Consider the following 19,682-nt stretch of genomic DNA (forward strand, 5'->3'; position numbering starts at 1 on the left):
TGTTGTTTTGCATTCTGATATTTTATTTAGTAAATTAGTTTGTTTCTCCTCAGATTGTTGCCGCTGTTCTTTGCTCTCAGGGCCATCTCCTTACCCTTTTCCCCTTTTCCCTTTTCCCGGGGCGTGGACCCGTGGATTCCCCGTCCCCTTCGTCACGGAACCGGGCTGAACGCCCGTAAACATCTTCCCTCAATTACAACCTTACTTTCTCAAAAACACAGAATGATTTGAGTTGAAAAGGACCGTAAAGATCACTTAGTTTCAACTCCACTGTCATGGACAGGTATACCTTCCTCTTGATCAGGATGCCCAAAGCCCTATCCAACCTGGCTTTGAACACTTACAGGAAAGGGCCATATACAGCTTCTCCGGGCAGCCTGTTCCAATGTCTCACCACACTCGTAGTGAAGAATTTCTTCCTAATGTCTAATCTAAATATATCCTCTTCCAGTTTAAAAGCATTACTCATTGTCCCACCACTAATTCCCTTCAGAGTCTCTCCCCAGATTTCTTCTAGGCCCCTTTTAAATGCTGGAAAACAACTTTAAAGTCTCCCCACAGCTTTCTGTTCCAAATCTCTCAGCCTATCTTCATAGAAAATATCTTCAAGTCTTTCGATCATCCTCATTTGTGCTAGATCTGTTCTAGCAGTTTCATGTCGTTCTTATGCTGGGGTCTCCAGAGCTGAACACAGTGCTCCATGTGGGACCTCATGAGAGGAGAGGAGACTGAATTGGCTCCCTAGACCTGTTGGTCACATTTCTTTTGATGCAGCCCCTGATATGGTTAGTTTTGTGGGCTGCAAGTGCACATTGATGGCTCACGTTCAGTTTTTCATACACTAACACCCTGAAGTCCTTTCCCTCAGAGCTGCTCTCAGTCCATTAATCATCCAGTCTATATTTGCACTTGGAATTGCTCTGACTCAGGTGCAGGATGCCACACTTGGCCTTGTTTAACTACATGAGGTTCACATGTGCCCACTTCTCAAGCCTGTCAAGGTCTCTCTGGATGGCATTTCTTCCCTCCAGCATGCAACTGCACCATGGAGTTTGGTGCTGTCTGCGAACTTGCTGAGAGAGTACTCAATCCCACTGTCCACGTAACCAGAAAGCTGTTTAAAAAATATCGGTCCCAATACCATTTTCCAACGAACACTGCTTGTCACTGGTCTCCACCTGGACACTGAGCCTTTGACCTAATTGTCAATTTAGAGACAAGGATGTTGTGTGTAACAGCGTCAAATGCTTTGTACATCTAGACTAAATTTAAAATTTTCAACAGATTATCTATGTGAAATATTCAAACTGACAAATTCCAAGCCACAATCCTAAACAAATATAGATTAGATAAATTAACTCACTGTTGAACATCAGCACTATCTGTAGCAATACTTTTCAAACTTACTCCTGATTTTTTCCTTAAATAATGCTTAGAAATGCAAGGTACGGTCCATTGTACTTACGGTCTGTTGGAAGACCGCCTACTACAGCATTATACTGGGAAGAAGTTGTTTGATAGTCTGCAAATACACTGTCTGTTGGTCTTGTAAGCATTTTTGGTGTCTTTCCTGAGCTTCCTGCTTCTTTTAATACAAGATCTTCTTGCTTCAACAGTGGCTCATCATCTGTCATTGTGTCAGACTGAGGAGGAACATCTAGTTTGTTCCCTGTTAAGAAGAAGTTATAGAATAGCCAGGATTTATTATCAGCATATTATAAGAGATTTTTAAAAATTGCTTGAACTTCTCATACAGTAGATAACATAAGATAACATAAGATAAACAATTTGCATACAACAGATCCTAGGAAGTTTTTACTTCCTCCTGATTTATGAGACAATCTCAAACACAAAATCTGAAGGTGCACAAGTCCACGGGACCTGATGAGCTCCATTCACGGGTTCTGAGGAAACTGGCGGATGAAGTTGCCAAGCAGCTATCCATCATACTTGAAAGGTCATGGCAGTCTGGTGAAGTTCCCACTGATTGGAAAAGGGAAAACATAACTCCCATTTTCAAGAAGGGAAAAAAAAAGAAGATCCAGGGAACTTCAGGCCAGTCAGTCTTACCTCTGCCTGGCAAGATCACAGAGCAGATCCTCCTGAAGGCCCTACTAAGGCAAACGTAAATAAAGATGAGGTGATTGGTGGTAACCAACATGGCTTCACCAAGGGCAAGTCACACCTGACAAACTTGGTGGCCTTTTATGATGGAGGTGCAGCATCAGTAGATAAAAGAAGAGCAACCGACATCATCTACCTGGACTTGTGCAAAGCATTTGACACTGTCCCGCATGACATCCTGGTTGGAGAAAAATGGATTTGATGGATGGACCACTTGCTGGATAAGGAATTCACTGGATGGTCACACTCAGAGAGTTGTGGTCAGCGGTTCAATGTCCAAGTGGACATCAGTGACGAGTGGCGTTCCTCAGGGATTGGTGTTAGGACTGGTGTTATTTTACATCTTTGTAGGCGACACAGGCAGTGGGATCAAGTGCACCCTCAGCAAGCTGGCAGATAATACCAAGCTGAGTGGTGCAATTGACATGCTAGAGGGAAAGGATGCTATCCAGAGGGACCTGGACGGGATTGAGAGTAGGGTCCATGCCAACCTCATGAAGTTCAACAAGGCCAAGTGCAACGTCCTGCATCTGGGTTGGGGCAATCCCAAGCACAGATATAGGCTGGGCAGAGAATGGCTTGAGAGCAGCCCTGAGGAGAAGGATTTGGGAGTATCAGTTGATGAGAGATTCAACGTGAGCTGACAATGTGTGCTCGCAGCCCAGAAGGGTTGCATCAAGAGAAGTGTGACCAACAGGTCGAGGGAGGTGATCCTGCTCTTCTACTCTGCTCTTGGGAGACGCCACCTGGAGTATTATGCCCAGTTCTGGAGCTCCCAACACAAGGACATGGAGTTGTTGGAGCAGGTCCAGAGGAGGGCCACGAAGATGATCAGAGGGCTGGAGCACCTCCCCTGCAAGGACAGGCTGAGAGAGCTGGGGCTTTTCAGCCTGGAGAAGAGAAGGTTCTGAGGAGACCTTATAGTGGCCTTCTAGTACCTGAAGCGGGCCTACAGGAAAGCTGGGGAGGAACTTTTTAGAAGGGCAGGTAGCAACAGGACGAGGGGAAATGGTTCTAAACTGGAAGAGTGTAGATTTTAGACTAGATTTTAGGAAGAAATTCTTTACTGTGAGGGTGGTGAGACACTGGATCAGGTTGCCCAGTGAGGCTGTGAATGCCCCCTCCCTGGAAGCATTTAAGGCCAGGCTGAATGGAGCTTTGTGCAACCTGGCCTAGTGTCCCTGTCTATAGCAGGGCAGTTGGAACTGGATGATGTTAAAGGTCCCTGCCAACCCAAACCATTCTATGATGCTATGATCGTCTTGTTGATTTTTTTTCCTGTGCTTTCAATCCCTTTTTTGAAAAGGATTGCAATTTGAACTCAAAAAAATATTATCCATGCATGCTTACTAATAAAGGCTTCCTCTGGCTATACTGTTGAATGGAACTTTTATGTTTTGTTCAAAACTGGAGCATATAGTTGATTTTTTTTTCCCCCTGTACATAAAGATGGTTTATGTTCCTGCTACTCAGTTTGTCTGCACTTGTCTTGATTTCTCCATGGTCTTGGGGATAGAAGTTGTAAAGGAGGCAGAAACAGATAATTCCACTAAAACACCTAATAAAGTGGGGGTTTGGAACTAGGTGATCTTAAAGGTCCCTTCCAACCTAAACCATTATATGATCCTATGAAAACAATTCCAGTGTTCTGTAATTTGTGTATAAGGCTCTGCTATCACCAGCCAACACTGTTTGGCGTGAAAGGACTATATGCACTCTGTAATTCCTACTCTTCTAATGGAGTACCTAATCTACTTCAGAAGGATTCTTGCTGTTGTAGTAACAAGCTCAACTACACAATTTCCCAGCATTAAGTCACCTACCTTTTGTGATTACTTTTTCTTCAAATTCTTCCACAGCCATTTTGTCTTTCCAGTTCAGAAAGTTTACAAACTCCAGATAATTGATGAGACCATCTTTATCCAAATCGCAATAGTCAAATAAGGTATCCAAGAGCTCACTATCTAGTTTCAGATTAAGTTGAAAACAAGACTTCCTCAGGTCGTTTTTGTCTATCATCCCATCACCATTCTATTATAAATAAAATAGTTGTTATAACAACTGTTATTAAAATACTCCAACATATGTGTGTGCATACATGTATATATATAGCGACACCATTTCAAAAGAGCACAAAAAAATCTACAAGTAAATTAGAAACTCAAAATCTGAATACAAGAGTAATAATGAATAATTTTTTACTCAAATAATACAGTGACTTCAGATTAAAAGTCAGTGTGATAATCTATTGTGCCAAATTAGCAATCTAATTACAAATTTCAAAGGAAAACCAAGATTTCTTTTGGAAGTCAGGCATCAATCATTTTGCATACACTACAATTAATGTTATATATGAAATGGAAATAATATTTTTTTTCCAGAGAGAAAAAAATAAGAGATCTGAAATTCTGGTGCTTGGCAATGCAGTAAAGAATTACAGTTTGGAGGAAAATATGAATAAAATTCCTTCAACTATTTTTCTTCTGAGGTGATATAAAAGTAAATTTTCAGGAGAAAAAAATGCTAAGGTTATTCTTTCTTACTCTTCTCCCTTGTTTGCTGTAATCTTGGACACTCCAAATACTGTTGGTTAAGATTGTTGCAGTATCTATTCTGGTAAGTGGCAATTTCAGAAGCTAGTTTTTAGAAGACTGTTTTCTTTAGGAGAACCGAGTTATCACTGTAGCATATGATCTGGCCTGTACAGAAGATCTGATAGAGAGTAAGGAATGTGCCAATGATTTTACGTTATGTATAGAGCCAGTACAGCAACTATAACTTTCCAGAAGTTTTCGTTTGTTTTTTAGGTCTGGGTTGTTTTCGAAACACTAACCTTATCGTAATGCCTGAATGCTTCTAGTAACATGTCAAAATTTTCATAGTTAACTTTCTTCAGACTTTGCCGAACTGCAGCTAAGACAGCTCTCTCTCTGTCTTTGCCACGGAGGAACTCACTTGGAGCTCTACAGTGAAGAAGATCGCCAACGCCTATAAAAGTAAACACTTCCTCAATTAGTTGTACATATACAGAAAATAGACATTTTTTAAAACACCGTTAGCATTTTCAAACACTCTGACACCCTGGTCTACAATTTTCATCCAAGTCCCCACTACAACACTGAAGGCAACATAGAGTGCAAGACGTTCAGTGTCCAGTTAACAAGTAAGTGTAGTTCATCTAACCCCATTCAATCGGGAATGTACATGCCCTATTTTCTGTATGTTAAGAATTAATTTTTGCTGTCATTCTGCCTTTTTTTGTTTGTTCAGTTCCTTCTGAAGTTCCTTGTAAGGCAAACATACGTATGCAAACAACATATTTCACTTATTACCCAACATAGTAAAGCAGGTACACAGGCTTATGCAGAATTTAAACAACGTTCTCTGGTCTTGACTAAAGTAAATAAATAATGACTTTATAAATTTCAACTACTTAATTTTTTTTTGCTTAACTACTTGCAGCAATTTCCTTTGCTGCAATTTCCAAGTCATTAATAATTATACTAAAATATCAAAAATTCCAACAATCGTTATTTGAATTGAGCAGCTTTCAAAATTTTGCCACACTGAAAATTAATGATTTTTTTTCCTCATTCTGTTTTCTTTCTCTCTATCAACTTCTATAGATTCCTATTTTTCCTCATTTATTGCTTGTTATTTTTACTCTTGTGAAAACGTACTGAAAAATCACTGTGAGGAAAGACACATAATTGATGCAAATACCCACTTTTAGTTTGTCACTTAGATGTCAATATGAGTTTCTCACGCTCTTCTCTTCCTGCTTCAGATACAAAAGCTTAAAAAAATACTAATTAAAAAATAATAATAACAAAAAGTTTCTTCATTTCTTCTCAAATTGCCCTTCCAAAACTTTAGTGTTACCCTTAGGATTTTATGAAAATTATATACTATACAACTAACGGTAATTTCTTCAACATAGTTTCATCAACAAGGTAAGATTTTATTCTGCCACTGCAAGACTTACCACATTCATCTGGACGGAGTAACATTCCAAAGGTATGGTCTGCGGGAACATTCATTGTTTCTGCTATACTGTCAATTTGCACATTTCTTTGTTATTTGTCAAATAGTTTATCAATGGCTAAAATAAACTGTAAGCTATTATTAAAGAAGCATGCTCACCTGTTATATAATTAGGAACTACATACACAGTTAACTTGAACTTTTTTCATTAGTACTCTACTTTAAAGTAATAACTGCAGAAAAGCATCCCATTATAAACATTTAGAAAATTCACTGCTAAACAGAACAAAACATAAACATTAATAATTGTGTGTGTTTGGAAAGGTAATAGGAAAAAGCATCCCAATGTTAACGTAAATTGTTTTTTTCTATAAAGATGATAGAAATGAAAGAGTGAGAAAAGATTTTACAGCATACCTGGCAGATATTAATAATGTTTAGGACAAAACAGATCTCAATCTGAAAAAGTGGCTCCAAAACAAACTACTTTTGCCAACAGTGGAAAGATCTAATTACATTTGCTTTTTCTCGTGTAATGTTTTCTACAAAGTATTGCAACCAAGCAAATATGCATCTAGAAAACCTGATCCCATTTTTAATAGAAAATTAAGATGATGTTGATGACTGTAAGAACTTATTTCTTAATTTGCAAAAGATGCAATGTTCATTCTATCCTTATGTTTAATAATTAAAACTTTGTTACATGAATTAGAAGTCTCCATCAAAATTGAAAAGAGAAGTAGTGCTTACTTTTGGAAAAAAAAAAAACTAACAAAAAAAACTGAAACACATAACCACAGAGATGGAAGAATGGTAATCTAAATACTACTGTACTACTATGAGCATTTTTCTCCTTTTCATACTACACGTGTCTTTGAGATGGTGTAAAATTCACAAAATGAAATGTCATTAGGTTATACCTTTCTTGTAGTATTAGCGCTGGATTTGAGCTTGCACTGCAACCTGTATTCCCTGACTGATCACACTGCCTCATACTGCTCACAATCTAAGTCTCTTTCACAGTAAGAACAGAAAGGACAAAGCATAAACCGGCTCTCCCTACAAAAAGGGAAACATGCTCACTCCCACTATGTACTATCAGCATAATCCTTCAGAGTCACTTTAAGCCTGTGATTTTGAATGCAAAATTAAATTTGGTACCGAAGTCAATAATGTTCTGGGTCCCCACATAGTTATAAAGAAATATCAAGCATCTGCAAAAACAATCTTTGTATTCAGCAACCCCAGTTTAGTAGCACAGCTGGATCCTGACCACGCCATGCCTTAAGACTACCGCAGTTCACTATAAGCACTGTTTTGGGAACTTAAAAAGTTGTTGCAGATCACCCAAGATTCATGAAGCACTGTAACAATATGATTAAGTACATGCTGCTAGATTATATTACAGTTTAGTTTCATGTCCTTTTCCAAGCGAATACAGATGGCCTCAAATAGATCAACAAATCCAGTGTTAGAGTAAGCAAAATGGTTGTTTCCAAACAATACATGAGACATTTTAGTCCTTTCAAATCTTCCTAAAAGCAAAAGGCTAAATAAATAAACACTTAAGTTCATGATATAGCCACAACGCAGCCTTCATTACTAACTTTCACACTGACTAGGGCAGGCAGAGTCCCTTCTTGTAATTGAGCACCACAGCAGAAGCTTTGAATACAGTTATATTGCTTATCTAAGACAGAAAAAGATATTAGGGGCTTCACAAATGTGTATAAATTTTGTTCCTGGAAGCTATCTTTGCTTACTTACGGATCAAGGACTTTTCCAATCTGAGGCTGAAATTTTTCCTTGAAATCATCCATTCTTTTCGATACAGTTTTTGCTGCTCTTTTCCTATGAATTTTGAGAAAATTCTCAGTTGCTTAACAATATTCTACAACCGCTCAATAATATTAAAAAGTATATATGCTAAAATGAAACAGCACCTTTTTGCAAGGGAAATAAAATTTAACAACTGAAAATTCTTATATTTCACAAATCAAAGCCATCTTCATGTAACACTAAGAAATGCCAAGTTTTGTGCTTTCATACTATAGCAGAACTGACTTGAATAAATTATTTTGAAAATTACTCCTTGCATTTTCTATTCAGTTCATCATATCTAACAAACTGAACGATAGGATAGCAAGATATAAAATTATATTCAATATGAAGACCTTTTTAAAACTCATACTGCTAATTAACTACTTAACTCATTGCTACGTACAATTGCCAATCATAGAGCCAATTTAAGGATTTGGATACATTTCGTCCATCTTCAAAGTGAGGGGTTTCTATTCCATACACATTAGACTTATTAAAGTTCGGTGAGTCATACTTCCTATTTATTGCTTCCCCTATTGAAGAAAGGAAAAAAAAAAAAGCATTTCAACTTGTTTAAAACACTTCATCAGGAGAGATATACAAAAAAAAAAAAGTATACTCATTCATTAGATAAAATAGTAAAGAAACAAAAGTAAATATCTCTTTATCATTTTCAATAAAAGACATGACATTTGTGTAACTCACACAATACTTAAGTATTTAGGATTAATCTCACTATCAAAACAGAAGACAAAAGGCAACAAAAAAGCCACAAAAACTACTTGATTATAAAATAGCTGGATGTCCACTATGCTTTTTATGTCCAAATAAAGGCTAAAGAAAATCCCAACAGAATTAATGAAAAAATACTAGGTTGCCTAATCGTGCAAACAAAACCACTTTATAATGTCTGTATGTAAGCAGAAACAAATATCATTCAAAGTGTTATTTGTTAAAAGTTAATACTAAGAGGAAAAAATATTTTGACCTGCTGCACTTTCAGATATATTCTTCCTATACTGCATGGAACTTCTATGTTTTGTTCAAAACTGGAGCATATAGTTGATTTTTTTCCCCTTGTACATAAAGACAGTTTATGTTCCTGCTACTCAGTTTGTCTGCTCTTGTCTTGATTTCTCCATGGTCTTGTGGATAGAAGTTGTAAAGGAGGCAGAAACAGATAATTCCACTAAAACACCGAATAAAGTTGTGGAGAAGAGGAAATAAAAATACCTGTTTGGCCAATTTATAGCAACAGTGCCATATTCTGCAAGAGCAGAATTTCTCAGTGAGAGACCGTAGTACTATAACTTCACTTCTCCAAAACAGCCTCCATATGAAATCATTCATTATTACAACTGAAATACCTGTTTCACGGTTTCTTACATTCTGGGCCAACACCTACTAAATTATTGGTACTAGCACAACAGGCAACTTTATTGTAATGCCAATTTTATAGACCAGCAACATAAGCTTTACAGTGTAAGTGGAAAAGATGGACATGGGAAAAACAGAAGTAGTTGCATAACAAATGTATGTGCTGCATATTTGTCAGTGTGTTCCTGTGTAGACCTATGAGATAAACGATAACTATTACGGACCACTTCAAATAAATATAGTCCCTGAAGTCTGAAGCAGTGTAGGTACAGCTCACTGGAAGAGTATAAACCAAGACTGTGGGACAGACTCACAGGCACTATGCTTCAGGCTGAGGAATTTGCTTTTCAGAGTGCAGACAGCATGCTGAAATTCTTTGTAGTAGCCAGAGCTTGATGCTGAGCTCCTATCAGAAGACTACAGGACCTGAAGTTTTGTACTGATTCTTATTAAACACAGAAACCAGAAGAAAAAGTACTGGAATGGGCTGGGATCACAGTATATGTCTCTGAGCCTGAGACTGCTCTCAGTGGCAAGGATAATGCCAAAGTCACTAAGCAACCAGAGCATCTACATGTTTCTGCATTCTTGGGGATACTGTGTTCCAAATAGCTCCCAAAATAAATGAGTCTTTCAGCACCTTCATTAAGCTCTCATACTGCCTAACACACTGACAATGAACCTACAATTCTGGAAATGGGTACAATTCTTTCAGTTGCATATCTGATTTTTTTTTTTTTTTGCACCATTACCTTTAAAAATGATTTATATTCTATTATATTAAAAAAGAAATAAACAGTAATTGCTTGCATCTCAAAAATAATGTGTGATATGTTTTGAAGACACAATGAGGTACACATTTATATTGGCCATCTTATGTTGCTTCTTACTAGCCTTTGAACACACTGGAAAAATAATCATTGTAAGCCTACCGGAATAATAATCATTGTATGACACAACATACAAATCATGTCCTTCTCTGGCTTCTTTATCTACTTCCTCAAAAGTTTTTGGAGGATTTATAAGCTCTCCAGCTGACTTATCTGAAAAATAAAGAACATATGTATGAGTTTATTGTTTTTTTGTTTTCAAATTTGAAAAAGTATTTGTTGGAGAAGATGCTAATACTGTGGAAATACGATATTTTTCATCAAACTTCCAGAAAAATCAATAAAATCAATAGGAATCTTATAACATGATAGCATGAGCATAGGGCAAGAATCACAGAAACTGAGATGAACATATCTGTTGCAAAGGGACTACATGGTCAACACATATGTGGTCTGCTCACATCTATGGAGGAAAGATGGACAGATCAAGGTAATATATTATACATAGCAAAAAGTCCTACTAGTTACAAAATGTTCTCAGATGTGATGTTCATCACAACTGAAAAATATGAGTACATTTTTATGCATTTCAATATCTCTTATAATGACTTTTCTGTTAAACCAGAATTGTTGGAAGCATACAATTAATGCTAAATATTGAATTGCAGATTATCTTGTATTTACAAGAAGTATGTTTTAGCATTACTTTTTCCTACCTTGGATAATTTTTGTTCCAAATGTGGTATTAGTTATATCCAAGCCCTGAGGTAACATAGCAGATTGATCATGTGATCTGCCCAATGGTGCTTCACGATTACTAAAGTAGATTGCTTCTTTTCTGTCTTGTATTTTTTGTTGAAAATCAGTTTTAGGAAGTGGATTTACCAAGGAAACTACCTAAAGATGTCACAAACAACACAAGAGGCAAAAAAACAAGCAAATTTTAATCATTCACACATCAGTATGGCTACACCCTCACATCCACAAAAACAGGAGATTGATAGCAAGTGTTCTAATGACATCTTAGATTATTAGACTCATAATTCTATCTAACAAGTTGTAATACAGAACTGTACTGTTAGATTATATTAATTATCATTAATATATAATATTAATTAATATTCAATGCTATGCTAAATCTCCAGCAAAATAAAACACAGACTCTAAGACAGAACTTTTTAATTTTATACAAGCTTTTTCACTTGCTGATAAACAAAATTTCAGACTGCAATTTTTCTGCTCTTAATGTACATTAGAAACCATTGTCAAATTACAATATGACCAAACAGAAGTGTGAAAATGATATAGCTATAACACGTTTTGAACAAAGTCTCCTAGTGCTTGTGAGGAAAGACATCTGTTGTCTAGTGGTTAAGCCTGTTCTCTAAACATCTACTCCCAATTCTGCCTCTGCAGAATTTGTAATATATAGACTGATATTGCAATCCAAAAGAAAATACCAACAGAAAGGACTTCAGGAGGGTTTCTCAAAGCTTAGCACTAAGTTGGACAAAGTGTCTTCCCAGTAGGCGTGGGTCAACAGAAATTATTTGTAAGCTTAGGTCAACACAGGGAGAAAAATAAAATCTCAATAAAGTAAAAAGGTTCAAAAAATGTCAAAACAGAGTACTTTGATCTCTCAAATCATTCAATTTTTCAGTCTGCCCATCAAAATAAGTGGGACCTTATAGAGGGTTTATTATTAAATATTTGGTAAATGTTATATAAATATATATTGGACAGGAGGAAGAAAAAAGCAGTAGTAGATATAATACGCCAAATCCATGCTTAGAATTAACTCACTGACTCCAACTCTTCCTCCACTCAACATTTAATTAATAATGCAAAGTAAAACAGTCTTCCACAGATAATACAGACGAAACGAGTCAATCTATTCAATGTAAAACTTCTAAGGTGGTACAGTAAGAATCTAATTTTTTTTTTTTTCATATTGGATATACCTAATGAATGTCCTACTCAGTATCCTCAAATACCAGGTCTTAGGTTTTGCAACCTGGAGACTGAGCCTATAAGGTGACCTGAACTATTTTTGCCTAAGCTTCTTCATTTGTTAAATTGAAAACTGTTAATTTACAAGCCCTGCTGACAAGACACACCAGCAAGGGTTATTTACTAACAAACTGCTACTTTCAGAAATTTGAATATTATCTGATAAAATTACGAAGAGCTCTTCAGTTGTTCGATTACATCTTACAAAAATAATTTCTGAATAATACACACTAAATAGACTGACATGTCCAAAATAGCACTTTTTAGCTAACAAAATCATTTACAACTCAAAAGTAGGAAAGAAGACATAAAAATTTGCTGAACGTTCTCTGATAATGGTCCTCTTGCTAAGAGCTCAACAAGTTTTGTGTGTGTATTTAGAAAAGAGGAAGGCAGTAATATTTGTGAGCAGAAGACAGTTAAATGTTGAAATGCAATGAATAATTCATTACTCATTAAAAAAGGTATTTGATAAAAGTCAGTGAAGTTCAACTGTTTCCCTATTTCAATCAAGCTAACTAAATCCTACAAACAGACATCAGCATTCAGACAATCCAAACAGCAGTGAAATGCTCAATGAAATCACTCAGCTATGATGTTATCTCCAACCATGAAGGAATCAGTTGCATTTATTAAGTATATTCTTAAGCAGTTCATTCTCAAACAAAAGCAAAGAAGTCACACTCTTACAGCAACTGAAGAACCTGATGTTATGCCGTGTGTCAAGTGAGCTGCAATGTCAGGATCATCTGCTCTGCTGTAGAATATTCTTTTAGCACCAGGAGCTGGATTTGTCGTATTTCGAAACTTTTTCACAATAGCTGGAGTAACAGGCTATATTTAAGGCAAAGAAAATAACTATTTTACAGAAGATATCCATAATACAATAACAAAAAGAAAATGTACTGCAACCAATTCAGTGTGATTCCACACATGTAAGAGCAAAATAGAAAGATGTTTTAGGACTATAACACACGCCTGCATTGCTGCAGATGCTGATATTCTGAACAAAAAGTCAACACAACCCAGTCAAAATTTAATCAAATCACCAACAGAAGTCAGGAGAGAGTATCTAAGCTTCACCTTTCTGGCTTAGGCTTTAAAATGGATAAGAGCTTCCTTACATATGTTACATTTACCAACTTAAGAAATGTTTAACTTAATCTACAACAATTCCCCCATCAAATAAGCAATTTCAGAAATTACTTCAACCATTGTCTTGTTGTGGTTTTTTTTATGCACTCATTTAAAGTGGGAGCTGTCAGTGAAGGGATGCAGTCTCTAACTCTTCAGGGAGATTGAGAAGGGAGTATGGGGAACACAACTCTAACAGGGCATCCTTGATGAAGGAGAAAGTCCTCCATCAGAAGCCAGAACTCCACAAAATAATCACTGTATTTGTATCAACAGAGAAAAACTGTGTAAAACAATCCTCTTTAATCCTACTTAAGAGAGTATGATGAATTTTGTAAAACATGCAGACAGAAAAAAAAAGAAATTGGAAACTTTTACATTCCTGCCAGCTATTTTCTGTGATCCCTTGAAACAATCGGTACTAACAGAAAATATATATATATATGAAATCAGTAGTTTCTAAAGACAATGGCTCCATAAAAATAAGACCGTGGTTTCACTGATGTTCTTTATTTTAAAAAACATCGTAAGGTAGGAAAAGTAACAGATTTAGGGCCTGGCTGAGAGCATAGTCACTAACATGAAGTTATACAGAAGCTTAAAAGCGACCATCTCAAAAGCATACTCACCCTGGGTAAAGCTTCAGTGAGGCAACGTGCAGCTGTATCACCAGTTGGAAACAACTTCCCAGCCTAAGCAACACAACCGAAAAACAAGGTGTAACCAAGCCAAACACTCCAACATCTCCTACAAGATGCTGGCTAATTGTCCCCACTCTGTTAAAAAGGAGCCCCTCACTTTATTTTGGAGGTGAGGCAGGACTGCAGTGAGAGGAGCCCACTGGCCCCACCAGCTGCCCCTGCTCCAGCCCCACGGACAGACTATGACCTTAATAAGGCAGGCAGGCAGCACTCACAGCGGAGATGTGGGGAAATCTGTCTGTGAAACTCCCCTGGTAGACAGGCCGCGGTGGGCCCGCCATGGCGCAAGCGGGGCGGTTTACCCACTGGCCTGGTAACGGTCGTGCCCTGGGTGGCACCACCAGCTTGTGCCACACCTCTCCCATGGCCAGCACCTGCAGAGGGCCTCCTAGCCCCAGCCCCTCCGGGGAAGGCTAATACAAGTATCAAACTTGCCCTGTGGAAACAGATACAGATTATTTCAGAAAGGCATCTTAGGTAAGGCAGATCAAGTTTCACTGCTGTTTAAAAGCTCCTCTGCTTCCAGAAAGGCTGTTTTCCTCTCAGGCAACACTTAGTACCCAGTAAAACATCTATATTTAGTAGCATCCTGTTCCATTCTCTATCCCCCTATAATGGCAAAACCAATTTTAGGTAAACGTACAGACCTTACCTGTAATTAATTAACAAACATTACCAGCTGTTGCCATTTTAGTCACAGCTCTAACATTTGTTTGATAAAGATTTTAAATGAATGCTGAGCTCTAAGGAGCCTGTCCTACAAAGGGCAGATCAGAGGCTGGCTATGCCTCCTCTGGGGTGAACAGCCTGCCTGGATGCCTGGCTACCTATCCAGCGATGCACGTCCATGGTGTGATATGTGAGAATGTGAGAACACAGCCTAATCTTCTCCAAGTAACATATGTTCTCTTCAGCCCTAATTTAGCTGTGGCCATTGCTGGTGTCCTCTTTCAAGAGTAGGTATGTTTCTTTACTGTAAGAATGACTGTACAGAGCCTGTAATGTAGAACAGATATGACCACTTGGCAAATAAACTTCAGAAAATTCTTAAAATGTTTGGTTCGCTTATACTTTCTTCAAACATTTTTGTTGCAAATTTTAAGTTTAAAGTGTTCCTGCCAAATTATATAATGATTTCCTGTAATTCATTAAATTAAAAAAAAAAAAAAGATGAAGTTATGCCTTAATGTGCAACCTGTTCCTCTGTCAGATACAACTTCCATCTAGTAAAGGTCAAATTGTGATTTGAATAAACCTGCAAGTGTTAGAAATGAGGGATGAATTTTATCTGATCAAAAGGAGCAACTGGGCGAGGATAAAGCTGTCAGCAAAAGACGGAACAACTTATTCAGGGAAAGAACAAAGCATAATATCACAAAAACTATACAGTAAAATGAGCATATAGAAAAAAGCTGAAACCAGGACTTAAACGTTTATTGTTTTGTGTGTTTGTAGTTCTACTTAGCTTGTACTCAAGGTTTTACCGCTTTGTACATTGCTACCTCTGATTTATTTTATTTTACAGTGTTTTTCCCCAGCAGGTGGCCACACTTTCTAACTGAAAGAATCCCTTCAGCTTTGCTGGAGAGGGTTGCATTAAAGGTGGAAAAATAGTGCCTGGCAATGTGAAAGCGATACCTATTGCAGAAACAAGTAGAGAAGTCCACAGTTTTTTTCTGTTTTGTCCCTGTGTTTTTGTCATGGTTTTGTGATTTTCGGTTATTGGTATTCCACATCATAACATCATGTAGTGGATATACCTGGTTCTCAGAAGAGAAGGACTACTACAGTCCCCACGGTACTTTGCTCCTTTGTTACCATTTTCCAGCCGGAGGGAAAAGATAGAAGCTCGCAGTATAAAAACTTGCAGATCACGAGACCTCGTCTCTTTTTCCGCCGTCTCTCGTCTTGGCAGCACCTCGCTCTCCAGCCATCTTATTGTCGGTAGTAGAGTAAGGCCTACCTTGATTTTGGGACATTCTCTCTCTCTGTATTGGATTTATCAGCTTAAATTGTAATTATATTGTATTATAGTGTGTTGTTTTGCATTCTGATATTTTATTTAGTAAATTAGTTTGTTTCTCCTCAGATTGTTGCCGCTGTTCTTTGCTCTCAGGGCCATCTCCGTGGGCCCTTGGGTCCCCCGTCCCCTTTGTCACGGAATCGGGCCTAACGCCCATAAACCGCTGACAGTTTTTCAACAGAGATGAGGATCCCTATGAATCAATTTGAAATTTACTAGCAATATTTGTGCTTCTTGGAGCTATCTTCAACACAACTCTTAAAAGCAGATCCTGAACCTCTTCAGGCTGAAAATCTGCTTTTAAAAATGTTCTCCACTGGTAGCTTTGTGAAAGAGACTGGCTACTTTCTGTACAAGATGCATCCAGGTGCCAAAGAAAGCAGGAAAACATTTTTATCTACAGGAGCTACTCCTATAATAAATTATTACAGGAGAGTCCATAAACCCTGCTAGAAAACAGGCTACTAGAAAGATAGAGATTAATATTTCGTCTTCTATATTAAAAAATATTAAGCTGAAATAAGTGCATTTGTATTTTCACTGCCCGTTGGGGAAAAAAAAAAAGAAGTAATATTCTTAAAAATGTGAATCTTGAGGACACAGAAATAAAATTAATATAATACTGGATGAATTTGGAGAGATTGTCCCCTCATATGAATTGCCTTAAAGGTAGACAGGATTCACCCTTTCAGAAGCCAGGGTAAGTGCATTCTCAGCATTTTATGGGTAAATAAACAATAGGAGAGAGGTTAATAAAAATGTGAGGTTTTGCCTCTATTTTCAAGATATTTTCCTAAATCCACAGTGCAGATACAAAATGTGAACTCAAAGTTCAGTGTACGTGTATCCAACAAAAGAGCTGTCCCTTCTCCCTATAATTCAGATTATTTTGGGAATCAGTGTCACATTCATACTTTGATAGACTGAAAGTTAATTGGTGTGTAGGCTGAAAGTTTGCAGGGTAGGAAAGACGTATAAATTTTAAGAATAAGCTAATAAATTAACAGGAAAATTAAACTCTATTTTAGAAATAAAAAAAAAAATTATTGAGTCAAACTGACTCAAGATGACTTTGTCATCTCCTTTGTTAGAAATAATATAAGCTCTAGAGGATTCTGTTTTGGAAGACATTGAAAAAATATTCCTTCCTACAGCAGCGTTTTTTTTTGTTGTTAAAAAGTGCTTGTCATCTGAAAGATTCCATTATTAACTGACATCCAATACCCACAGTACCATGCCTTTTTCTGTCTCATACAGACTAAAACTGAGGAATGGAAAACACCTAAAATCTTAATTTCACTTTCTTTATGAAGCACAACGCTCAGCAACAGTTCTCATTCTATGGTTTTGGCACTTAGCATTCCCTAAGTTTGTAAATTCTCTGTAGTGTCTGAAGGCCAGAGAATTTCATGTAAAATGCTTCAAGTTTTGTGAAACTCTTTTCTATCCTTTTCTATTGCCATCACTTGGTTACTTTTGTTAACTCATTTACAGACAGAAAATTACTGCTTTCTGTGTGCTGCATACATTCTATATGCTATAATATAACCAAAACAATGGATGTAAAGAGAATGAACCCAAATAGGAGAAAGGCAGAAAGGAGGATATTGGAACAGACAGATACATAAGAGGAGGCGGGGGAAAAAGAAAAAAAAAAAGAACTGAAGAAGTGAAATCAAGATCAAAAATCAAGAGGATACTGCACATCATCTAAAGTCAACTTCTATTTATTATTATTAAGCTCTGCTGAGAAATGCTGAAAAAAACAATTTGCTGAGATCATGACCTACTGACATCGTATTTTTTTTTTAATATCATCCAAAGCAAAGTTTCACTTTTCATATTTTAATAGTAACGTGCAGAAACACATAAGTAAACATCATCACTGGTTCTTAAATGGCTATTAGTCCAGACTACAATAGAAGAAACTAATATTTACCACTAACATTCATGGACTCATTAAGCCCAAAATATGGTAGAGAGAAGTCATTTAATCACTGCTGCATGCTCTCTATTTCATACATTCACAGTGAATCTTAGTTTATGTCAGCTTTAACTGGCTGTGAATGACTTGGGGTTTCACAAAGCAGGAGAGAGAGACTGCAGGTCTGTGTTGCAGTCATAGCCAGTAGGAACCTCATGCGCATAATATATGCTTTGTAGGAGCACACTAGTACCACATGTAGTTCTACTGTTGTACACAGGTTGCTTTGAAAGTAACGCCTCTTATTTATTTCCATGCAAACTAAGCAGATACTACAAAGAGTACAATAACACTGTTGGATAGAGCAAATTCTCAGCTACAAAACACTATCTTTCAGCATGGTTATCACCATTAGCTATGCATTTTTGCCAGCAATGAACAAGAACCTGCATGCTGCACTCATAAAAATCTGCAGCAGTGGAGGTGACCCACTGTCACCGCTGCTGAAACACACCACCCACTGCCTCATTGTGCCTTCATCCACTGTTTGATCTCCATAAACGTTCAGCAAGCATTGATGAATGTCAGTGGGTACCACTTCTTCTGCATGGAGTCTTTCAATTACACGCCTTTGTTTCACATGCACTTCCATGCCAGACACCAGCTTGTCAGACTGCCCCTCTGCTGCCACCTGTCACATGACAACATGTGCTGCCATACCACCAACATCCTGTGCCATCATGGGCCAACATAACAAACTAGGAAGCATTACTTTTTGTGAACCCTAGTATATCTTTCATCCATAACTGTTCTTTTCTTTCTGGCTCTGGCTAGCATGAAAACAACTCTTTCTCATGTGGTTGAACTAAAGCATAGTTTGAGAGGAAAACACCACTAAATTTTCATTCAGTATTTCCAGTGATGGATTTTCTAAACAACCTTCACAAAATTGTACAAATGATTAAATATCATAAGTTATGAACTTGTTAAGCTTCTTGTATATTCTGCTTTCAGTTTCTTTCAAATGCCAACTACAAAATGTTGATGAATCTGCTAGATTGAAGAAATATTTATTGTTGCTCTTTCATTTACTACACAGCTCACTTCTTAGTCCCACACCTGGGACCAAGTGATTGATCCATACTACTGTCACTTATGAGGTTCAGTATGTCTTCACCTCTTCCTCCATGAGACAAGTTTTCAAGTCTTTATAGCCGTTCTTACAGGTCTTTCCTGAAGCTTCCTCCAATCTTCCAACATTCTTCCTTAGTCTCCCTAGCGCAGTTGTCATGACCCAAGCCTGCTGGCGTTCATGGACTGCTTGGACAAAGCTCTCAGACACAGAACTTCAATTTTGGGTGGTGCTGTGTGGAGACAGGAGTTGGACTTGATGATCCACGTGGGTTCCTTTCAATTCAGGACATTCTGTGATTCTACACACATCAAAAAGGTATACAGGATTGTGAAGGCTTCAAACACGCTAGTAACACAGAACATCAATGATGGATGCCCAACAGCTTCTTGAACAAGATGCCAGTGTCTGCACATATTACTAGCAATCAAGACTTGTTCTGCTTTGGCATCCTGCCCTCTTCAGTTCCAGCACTCTCACAATACTAAACCTATCTCTAAAGCTTTATCAGTGATTGCTAATTTAAAATATACGTGGCTCCTAGAGAAGAGGCATGGAAGACGCCTTTCGCTAGAGCAGTCGGTCTTCTGAGGAGGGACGGGAGGCACTAGCACCCAACCAC

At 37.5% G+C, this 19,682-nt stretch overlaps 1 protein-coding gene across 1 annotated transcript in view; it reads right to left on the minus strand.

The window, feature by feature from the left end:
- The window catches only part of EFHB (EF-hand domain family member B), an 18,712-nt gene extending 4,242 nt beyond the window's left edge, over positions 1 to 14,470 (minus strand). Inside the window, exons 1-11 of the mRNA XM_021388909.1 lie at positions 14,197 to 14,470; positions 13,910 to 13,972; positions 12,837 to 12,980; positions 10,853 to 11,033; positions 10,239 to 10,349; positions 8,333 to 8,462; positions 7,876 to 7,959; positions 6,110 to 6,177; positions 4,958 to 5,112; positions 3,948 to 4,155; positions 1,466 to 1,669 (exon numbers count right to left, since the gene is read on the minus strand). Coding sequence (XP_021244584.1) covers positions 1,466 to 1,669; positions 3,948 to 4,155; positions 4,958 to 5,112; positions 6,110 to 6,177; positions 7,876 to 7,959; positions 8,333 to 8,462; positions 10,239 to 10,349; positions 10,853 to 11,033; positions 12,837 to 12,980; positions 13,910 to 13,972; positions 14,197 to 14,346 — 1,498 coding nt within the window. The 5' untranslated portion in view covers positions 14,347 to 14,470. The remainder of the gene's footprint in view (positions 1 to 1,465; positions 1,670 to 3,947; positions 4,156 to 4,957; positions 5,113 to 6,109; positions 6,178 to 7,875; positions 7,960 to 8,332; positions 8,463 to 10,238; positions 10,350 to 10,852; positions 11,034 to 12,836; positions 12,981 to 13,909; positions 13,973 to 14,196) is intronic.

The sequence above is a fragment of the Numida meleagris genome, chromosome 2 (assembly GCF_002078875.1).
Source record: "Numida meleagris isolate 19003 breed g44 Domestic line chromosome 2, NumMel1.0, whole genome shotgun sequence".
Lineage (NCBI taxonomy): Eukaryota > Metazoa > Chordata > Aves > Galliformes > Numididae > Numida > Numida meleagris.